The sequence below is a fragment of the Sesamum indicum genome, unplaced genomic scaffold, assembly GCF_000512975.1.
Source record: "Sesamum indicum cultivar Zhongzhi No. 13 unplaced genomic scaffold, S_indicum_v1.0 scaffold00188, whole genome shotgun sequence".
Taxonomy (NCBI): Eukaryota; Viridiplantae; Streptophyta; class Magnoliopsida; order Lamiales; family Pedaliaceae; genus Sesamum; species Sesamum indicum.
In genome coordinates, this window is record NW_011628083.1 from 123234 (window position 1) to 133568 (window position 10335).

At 35.8% G+C, this 10335-nt stretch overlaps 1 protein-coding gene across 1 annotated transcript in view; it reads left to right on the forward strand.

Moving 5' to 3' along the window:
- The window catches only part of LOC105179670 (ABC transporter B family member 20), a 12937-nt gene that overhangs the window by 1562 nt on the left and 1040 nt on the right, over positions 1 to 10335 (forward strand). The window contains 10 exon segments of the mRNA XM_011103318.2: positions 4055 to 4109; positions 4223 to 4398; positions 4503 to 4703; positions 5470 to 5729; positions 5807 to 6117; positions 6210 to 6430; positions 6521 to 6861; positions 7067 to 7854; positions 8003 to 8244; positions 9634 to 10334. Of these exon segments, the coding sequence (XP_011101620.1) occupies positions 4055 to 4109; positions 4223 to 4398; positions 4503 to 4703; positions 5470 to 5729; positions 5807 to 6117; positions 6210 to 6430; positions 6521 to 6861; positions 7067 to 7854; positions 8003 to 8244; positions 9634 to 10334 (3296 nt within the window).

Consider the following 10335-nt stretch of genomic DNA (forward strand, 5'->3'; position numbering starts at 1 on the left):
TTCACATGAGAGGTGAGTGATTAAGATGGTCCTTTTGTATCTGTTAGTTGTAATTTCTAGAATTACATTTTTTATACCATCAATGTCGGTGCTTGCAATAAAAAGGTCTCTCCTTAACTGAGTTGAGGTGAAGCTTTAATCTGTGTCATATTACATAGGTAAAGCATGATACATGATGGAGAACAAGAAAGAATATTTGATAAGATGGAAAATAATAGTGACACCTCTGAAAAATTGAAAATGTTACTTAAAATTAGAGAGACAAAGTAGTTATGTGTAAGTTTTCACTTGGATAGAGCTGTAAGAGTGATTCATTGTGTTGGTAAGAACTCCAGTGGACCAAAACTTCGATCTCGGGATTGTCGCCTTTTGCTGTGTTTCTCTTTTACCTAAAATCCAATCTGCATTGGCAAATATATCTTAATTCCTTGTGAAAGCGTTTGAAATAAGACATGAGAGATAAAGCAGTGGGAACAAAGAAAGGCGAAGTGGATATGATCATAAAAAATGTGATAAACAGAAGAAAATGCAGCTTCAAGAAAGGAAGTGAATCTAAGAACTGATGTTTCTAGTCGATAAGGTGAAGGTAAACTTAGTTTGCTCTCTTGTTCTTTTGCAAAGCCAAAGAGGTCCTGTTCAAAATTTGATCTCATTGCTTGCTTCCTTATTCAGGTAGGATAATGTGACATATGAGTGCCCCCACTCATAAAAGACAGGTGGGTGTGGGTGACTTTTGAGAACTGGAGCATCTTGGAGAGTGTATTGAAAAACCATATATATATATATATACTCATGCATATGTTAGCATGTAGCATTAAATACGTCAAACTTTATTTGTTCGATTTGCCAATCAGTTCAAAACTAAGGAATGTGACTCAAATTACAGATAACTCTATTTGTAGTTGAAGTGCGTATTTTAAATAAAGCATATATCATGCCTTATCCGTTCTTTATGATGCTATATGAATTCGGGGAAAAAAAAAGAAGAGAAATGAAGGTTTTTTCGTCAGAAACAAACAGGTTTGTTATGTTCTGGCTTATAAATCCTTGATTACAAGATAATAAATTTCTTCAAAAGACCTATGTGTTTAGTCATTACTAGATGCAGAGTTCGAGGAAAGGGGAGAATTGAGTAAGCAGTAGGTAGTAATGAAACTAGAGGAACAAAGTTTTGCAGACACATAAATCAAGTGAGAGGGTGTGTCTGATTGAACAATTCTGGAATCTGAAACTAAGAAGTAATCATTAGAGAACAAGAAACTATGCAATGCCCTTAATAAGCAAAATGGCCTAAATATTCTCAAGAGACTTGATAAGAAATAAAAGAAAAAACTTAATTAAATTACAACAAAAGGAGAAATTGGTTGCTTCTAGCTGAGATTTCAAAGTACTTGTAAAACCCATAATTTAGCTTTAATATTAAAAAAAGTGCATTTTTTTATTTTTTCGGTTATTATACGAAAAGGTCATATATGTCCTTCAAGTTTTAGTTGGATAGTGTAATGATCTCTAAGGTTTAAAATGTTGGTCCAATTCTTCCAACATAATTTGAATTAAGCTCCATACAAAAATGATATTCACTTTATTAATGAATGAAGTAAAAAGGAGAAAAGAAGTTATGACCATATGTAGAGTCCTTTTGTTGATGTGCATGTTTCTTCTTCTTGATTTATACCGCCGCTTTAGAAGCTTTGTTGCAATTGATTTTTCTTTTTCTTACTTCTCCTTTTCAATGTTCATTGTTTTATGATAAATAATTTTTTTTTTCCTTGGCAAACCATTATTAAACTGTCACTTAAAAAAAATTAAACTTTTCTGAGTATGGCGATTGGAAAATGTGATTTATAAGGTATTAGGGTTACCTTTTATACTTGTATAAATTAACATTAACATAATGATAATTGCAAAAGCTTGAGTGAGTGTTAATTGTATTAAAATGTACATAGTTTGTCTTGTAGAGTAATAATTAAAGATTACAATTTGCCATATTTTATAATCTACCGACAAACATAAGATGAATTGATAGAAAAATGTTATTATTTTAATAGAAGTGCGTGATTATAAATAAATACAGTAAAAAGTATTTTAATGTGTAATGTGAGGGCATTTTAGTAATCTAATTATAAATAAATACATATCTATTGTATCTAGTTATAATCACACACTTCTACAAATTTTCTTGACATATAATGCAAAGGCATTTCAGTAATGTAACCAATTGTTAAATGCTTTGAACGGAAATAAGGTTATAGATAATGGCAATGGGGTGGGTTTTTCTAGATCCAAGATCCCCGCCTTAATTTTTGAAAAATCCGAAACTTGCCCCAACTTGGCTTCGTACCTGCTTTGCCTCTGGTTGGACCTGAAACCCACCCTGTCCAGTCCTGCATCAAACTTGCCGCCACCTTGATCAACTCTAGACAGACGGGTCTAACTTGCAAAACCCAATTAAATTTTATATTTTCTTCAATTAATGGATATAAGTTTTTTAAATAAATTAAATTATTATATGAATTGGTAATAAATTCTTAGTAAGTTATCTTATCACTAAGTTAAAAATATAAGTTATTTTACAATTATATTTATTAAATAAAAGTTAAAGTCTTAAATAAATTAAATATGTTTATAAATATTATTCTGCGTGTGTCCAGGACTTGAGACCTGAGGCAGAGCCCCTCCTTGTTAGGCATGAATAAAATTTATGAAGAAAGAATTCAGGAACATGATGATATGGAAGGAATAATATTGGCTTGGCATGCTATAAGATCGGTATGTACAAGAAATAAGTAAGGAATGAGCAATGAAGAATTTGAATGGAATGAAAATACTGTTTCACGATCAAATTACCCTTAAAAAGGTAATAAATATAAATTTTCTTTTCTCTATCTTGTTTTTCGATACATTGCTCTGTGAATTCTAGTTAAAATTGTAAATGTTATCTCTCTTGAAACATGCTTGTTAGTTACCTTCCTTTTCTTCAGAAATGTTTAGAAGTTTGTAGCCTGTATCTAGCAATTTGTGTTTCATACTTAATGAATCAACGTTTAAATCTTTTTAGTCTAGAATATGGAAATCTATTTGAAATCAACATGTGTTCCTGTAAATTCTTGAAAATGATCTGTTTATTTAAGACTTTACTAGACTAGCACATTTGGAACCATTTTGTTGCAAGAGGAACATAATTACTGAAAGCACAGTGATCCTATGGGAGTGTGATTGAAGAGTTCTTGTGGTATTGAATCCCAAGAAAATTATGTTCAAAGGGATAACTGAAATGTTATTCTTGATGTCCGAAACCCACAACCTTATGCGTTATTTGTAACAGAAAAAAATCTCGCATTGACTCATAGTCATGTGACCTATATGCTCTTACTTAGGTAACTTGACAGGATTTAAAACAAAACTTAAATAAAGCAATGAGCATCTAAGGGGGATCAAACAACTCCAAAACAAACCATAATTGGAAACAGAAAGCAATCCAATAATTATGCTTCAAGTTGTTCTTGGATTTTAAAGAGGGGATAAGATTGCTTGGGATATCTTGTGATTAGTTAATATCTCAAATGTTAGTTGGTCATAATGTTGGCTTGCGCTAGCTAAGATATGATTGTTAAAGCTCTCAATGTTATTTTTAGAGGACAATGTGAATATTGGCATTATCTTCGGTCGTCTCCTCAAATGTCATGTGAGATAATTAGTTTTACGTTGGTATGGAAGTATCATAGAAAATGCATGTATTTCAGAAGGAAGAATTAGCACTACTGTGTCTAGCATGAAGTAAAAGAGAACAAAGTTAATGAACCTGAGTATGGTATTGAATTTATGAACATCTCGCTAATAACTATTTAACTCATAGGTATTTTATGTGCTCTCTATTGCCTGAAAAATACTTCGATACTTGAAAATGTAAATGCTTTATCCAGATGTAGAGGGTTGAGATGGATTATGTTCACCCCCCTGAGTTATGGCTTGGATGAGACGAAAAAGTAAATTATCTTATGGAACTCATGGCCCAAAGTGTTGCCAGCTGACATTGTTTTTGGGATTCCTGCAGCTTGCTTTGTCTATTGTTTTCATTGCTGTGGGAGTTTTTGTTGCTGCTTGGATTGGTAAGCTTAATATATAAATCCCTGCAGTCTGTCTTTTATTCTCAAAAGAAAAATAATATTCTCATGCTGCTCTATTCTAACTTTTTGAGCTCTTTTCTGTTTTCGGATAATAGAGGTGTCATGTTGGATTCTGACTGGAGAAAGGCAGACTGCTGTGATACGATCAAGATATGTTAAAGTTTTACTTAACCAAGACATGAGTTTTTTCGATACGTATGGGAACAATGGAGATATTGTGAGTCAAGTTTTAAGCGACGTGCTGCTCATTCAATCTGCTCTCAGTGAAAAAGTATGTTAAATCTCTTTTATTTCCATTGCCTAACTGCTGTTTATCTGGTTTCACTGGGAAAGAGAATTCTTGTTCGTCATCTAAGCATGCACTTGATCTGACAGGTTGGAAATTATATTCACAATATGGCTACTTTCTTCAGTGGTCTTGTGATTGGATGTGTCAACTGCTGGCAGATTGCTCTTATTACTTTAGCAACTGGTCCATTCATTGTGGCTGCAGGAGGAATATCAAATATATTTCTGCATCGACTTGCAGAAAATATCCAAGATGCTTATGCTGAGGCTGCAAGTATTGCTGAGCAGGTCATATTATTGATCTCCATTTTGCTTTGTTTGGGGTTTGAATGATAGATTCATTATCTTCTGGAGGGAAATATGCCAACTCAAGTTGTGGCTTTACATGCTGAAAACATTAAATATAAATAATCAAGTCGCTTGCGGAATTGTTGACTTTACTCTATCCAGGAACTTGCTAATGCTAGTTGAAGGTCATTTAAGGATGTGTTAAATATACATATCATATGAGTACACACAGACATAATATATATGTATATATGTACAGCTCTTTATATTGAGGTCTCATGTATTATGATACCCATGGTTGAATTTAGTTCTTAATGTGCCATAAATTGTCTTGACTGTTCTTTTTTCTATTTATTTCAATTGCTTAAATTGAATAACAGAAAGAATCAGTTTGACTAGCTTGTTACATCTCTCTTGTGCAGTTGATAATTCAACCTCCTGAGTTAATAAAATTGCTAATGCAACAAATTCGGGTTTGTGTGATGGCCTTATAGAACTATCAGATGGACCATGTTTGTCATCTTTCTAAATTTGTCCGCAGATGTTCGAATGCATAGGTAGATATATGAAGTTAAAACTTCCAGTTTTATCTGGATATAAAAATTTCTACTGATGTATGTATAATTGCAGAGAACAATAAAGAAATATGGATTTCCATTTTAAAGCATTTGTTGACTGAAGCTTTCATCTGAAGATGGCTAGAGCTTCTTTATTTCTCCAAATTCTGATGTATAATTTTTTTTTCTTTTCTTTTATCATCTTGCAGGCAATTTCTTATATTAGAACCTTGTATGCATTTACCAATGAGACCTTGGCTAAATATTCTTATGCTACTTCACTTCAAGCTACGCTTAGATATGGTATATTGATAAGTCTTGTTCAAGGTCTTGGACTGGGTTTCACTTATGGACTTGCAATCTGTTCTTGTGCTTTGCAACTTTGGGTGGGAAGATCCCTTGTCAATCATGGTAAAGCTCATGGGGGAGAAATTATAACAGCCCTATTTGCTGTTATTTTGAGTGGCCTGTAAGCAACTTTTTTCACTTCTGATTCTTTCATCTTCAGTGTGAGATTATACTTACAAATGCAATTGTGTTTAACAGTGGGCTGAACCAAGCAGCAACAAACTTCTACTCGTTTGAGCAAGGGAGAATTGCTGCCTACAGGCTGTTTGAGATGATAAGTCGTTCGTCCTCTAGTTCTAATCACGATGGGCTCATCCTTTCTTCTCTACAAGGAAATATAGAGTTTCGAAATGTATATTTCAGCTATCTTTCCCGGCCTGAAATTCCGATTTTGAGTGGGTTTTACCTCACTGTACCAGCTAAAAAGGCTGTAGCACTTGTTGGTAGAAATGGCTCTGGAAAAAGCAGTATCATACCACTTATGGAGCGGTTTTATGATCCTACATTAGGTATCACAGGAGAAGTAGATTGACAACTCTTTAGAATTGTGTCCTTCATGCCTTCCCAACACTTTTCTAATGCATTTGGTTCTCTGTTTCAGGAGAAGTTCTTCTGGATGGTGAAAATATTAAAAATCTGAAGCTGGAATGGCTGAGAAGCCAAATAGGTTTAGTCACCCAGGAGCCTGCCTTGCTGAGTTTGAGTATCAAAGAGAATATTGCTTACGGGCGCAACGCCTCTTTAGATCAAATTGAAGAAGCAGCGAAAATAGCACATGCGCATACATTTATCAGCTCGTTGGATAAAGGATATGATACTCAGGTTTTTTCCCCTAAATGTTTATATTGGTTGCCATTGGTTTTTTGAGGTTCAATCATGTGACTTAAACGTAAAACTTCTGCTTCGTTACAGGTTGGTAGGGCTTCTCTGGAGATGACAGAGGAACAAAAAATCAAACTCTCTGTTGCTAGAGCGGTGCTGTCCAATCCATCTATTCTACTCCTAGATGAAGTCACAGGGGGATTAGATTTTGAAGCTGAGCGGTCTGTTCAGGAGTCTCTGGATCTCCTCATGCTGGGCAGATCAACAATAATAATAGCTAGACGTTTAAGTCTTATAAAAAATGCTGATTACATTGCAGTTATGGAGGAAGGTCAACTTGTTGAAATGGGTACGCATGAAGAGCTGGTGAACTTGGATGGTCTTTATGCAGAGCTGCTTAAATGTGAAGAAGCCACCAAACTTCCACGGAGGTATAATAGAGAAGTTATAACTAATGATTCTATGGAACTTCCAACTTAGTAATGAATTATGTATGTATAATCCATTGTTTATGAATGTTACAATGCAACGTAAGGTCCTTACTAATGTTAGGACCTCTTCTCTTTTGATTCATCTTCAACGTTGTTCTGCCACTTCTTGAATATTTCACCTGCACTAAGGACTATTTTGATTCAGGATGCCGATAAGAACCTACAAGGAGAATGCAACCTTTCAGATTGAAAAAGATTCCTCCGCAAGTCACAGCTTCCCCGAACCCTCGTCCCCTAGGATGGTCAAGTCGCCTTCTCTTCAGAGAGCTGCTGGACTCCATATGTTTCGACCTGCTGATGTAACCTTCAACTCTCAAGAGTCTCCTAGAAGTCATAGCCCACCACCAGAAGAAATGATAGAAAATGGTCTCTCGATGGATGCTGCAGACAAAGAACCAACTATAAAGAGGCAGGATAGTTTTGAAATGAGGCTACCAGAATTACCCAAGATTGATATTCATTCTGCACAGAGACAAACCAGTGCTTCAGATCCGGAGTCTCCTGTTTCCCCTCTTTTAACATCTGATCCTAAAAATGAACGCTCACATTCACAAACATTTAGTCGACCACCTAGTCAATTTGACGATGTGCCTATGTCAAAGAAAGAAACAGAGAGGACATCTCGTGAAGAGCCTTCCCTCTGGAGACTCGTAGAGCTTAGCCTTGCAGAATGGCTTTATGCTGTTTTAGGAAGCACTGGTGCTGCAGTATTTGGATCTTTTAATCCTGTCCTTGCTTATGTTATTGCTCTCATTGTAACAGCATATTATAGAACCGATGAGAAACATCATATACGCCAAGAAATAGACAGGTGGTGCTTAATAATTGCTGGCATGGGAATTGTGACTGTAGTTGCTAACTTTTTGCAGCATTTCTATTTTGGTATAATGGGAGAGAAAATGACTGAACGTGTACGAAGAATGATGTTTTCAGGTATGTAATTCCTGTTTTCTTTTACTATACCGTTGCTACTCTTGTGTTAGAGTTCCCTCATCTTGAATGGGTGGACCATTTTCACAATTATTACATATATGCGTCTTTAGTGTGATGGATACACTGTTTCTGACTTCCTTTTCAACAGCAATGCTGCGAAATGAGGTTGGATGGTTTGATGAAGATGAGAACAGTGCTGATAACCTGTCCATGCGATTGGCAAATGATGCTACTTTTGTCAGAGCTGCATTTAGCAACCGGCTATCGATATTTATACAAGACAGTGCAGCCATTGTAGTTGCTCTTCTCATCGGAATGTTTCTGCAGTGGCGATTGGCACTTGTGGCCTTAGCAACTCTGCCAATTCTCATACTTTCTGCCATAGCACAGGTATACAAGAATATCAACTTTAACTTGTATTATCTGTGTTGGATAGAACATTGCCATGTTCCTCACTCAATTCCAACGTGCACAATGGTGGTTAGCTTATGCTGCAGCGTAGATGATTAATTTTCTTACGGAACATAAGATTACAATCAAGTTTAACTATATGATAGGAGATATCTAATTATGGCTATGTATGCTCTTAAATGCTGAATGAAACTGCATGTGATATGTTAAGTGCAAACAAGGAAATCCAAGTTAATCAAACTTCTTTTATATAAGGTAGCATCTCTTTTTTCTCTGTCAGTCCAGAAAATTTTCTCTATGCTTATTTATCGACCAGCTTAGGACTTGCTGGACTGTCACAAACATCATATCTCGGACAACTCTGTTCTCTACTATTTAAAGGGATAACACATGCATTGAGGATTTTGATCAAATTTTCGAAACTGTTTTGTATTAGTTTCTCCATTGAGCTAATGCATTGACAACTTAAGCTGGAACCTTTGAAGCGAACAGGAACATAAACATTTCTAGATCCTGAGGATTTTATGGTGTAGCATCTCTTGTGAGTTCCACTTACAAGATGTCCTCTTCTAGTTGCTAATGAATGGTTAAAATATTCGTATGCTGCTACACTTGGTTTTCCTATAATTCATTTTTCAAGATTATTTTGTACATCCAAAAATGAGAGCATACTGCTGATGCCTCCATGTTTAAAAGGAGAAATCACAAATAGTTTGGCATCAAGGGGTGGCAGGGTAGTTGGTACTGGTATACACAGCACTGGGTGAATGGGTAATATACTAGAATGTCAGCAAGGATATGAGGATGTTTGTGAGGGGTGGGGGGCTGTCATGGAGGGAGCACTGTGATTTACTAGCTGGGGTTAGCTGCCTTAATTTTGGTTTGAGCACAAGCTCTTTGTCAAAGCGCAACGCAAGGTCTTTGTCACTTTCTACCTTTGAGGGGTTTGGTTGATTTTGTAGCCGATAATAAATGAAATAGTTACTAACAATTTAAACTTTTAAATCAAATGGTTACTTAGCAACTGATGGTTTCTATTCAAGGACTTGATGTTTTGTAGAGTCTAGTATATTTGGAACTCACAGGTTTTGACAAAAGTAGTGAAGTCAAAAATTGTGTATTGCATATTTAACGTATGCATAAGCACTATAATATGCATGTGTGTCTGTTTGTGTGTGGACGTATGCATGTATCTGAGTCTGTGCGTACTGCATATATATTTACACTTGCACAGTTGTGAGATGGGTTTTGAGCTTTTTTAGGTACCTTCATACTGTTGTTCAAAAAACTTTATCTGGATGAGCTGCATGATAATATTTTAACATTTTGACAAAAACATATAACAGCACTCTGAACTTAATCCTGCAGAAATTATGGCTTGCTGGATTCTCGAAAGGCATACAGGAGATGCATAGAAAGGCATCTTTGGTCTTGGAAGATGCTGTTAGAAACATTTATACTGTTGTAGCATTTTGTGCTGGTAACAAGGTAATGGAGCTCTACAGGTTGCAACTTCAGAAGATATTCAAGAAAAGCTTTCTCCACGGAATGGCAATTGGTTTTGCATTTGGCATTTCTCAGTTTCTTCTTTTTGCTTGCAATGCATTTCTCCTTTGGTACACTGCTCTTTCTGTGAGGAAAGGGTACATGACTTTGGCTACAGCTCTAAAGGAGTACATGGTGTTCTCCTTCGCAACATTTGCCCTGGTTGAACCTTTTGGTTTGGCTCCATATATTCTTAAAAGAAGGAAGTCTCTGACATCTGTCTTTGAAATAATTGATCGGACGCCTAAGATTGATCCTGATGATAATTCAGCCCTCAAACCCCCAAATGTTTATGGAAGCATTGAATTACAAAATGTTGACTTTTCGTATCCAACTCACCCTGAAGTCTTGGTACTCAGCAATTTCAGTCTCAAAGTTAATGGAGGACAAACCGTAGCAGTGGTTGGTGTTTCTGGGTCTGGCAAGAGCACCATAATATCTTTGATAGAAAGATTCTATGACCCAGTAGCTGGTCAGATATTGCTTGATGGGCGAGATTTGAAATCTTACAATTTGAGATGGTTG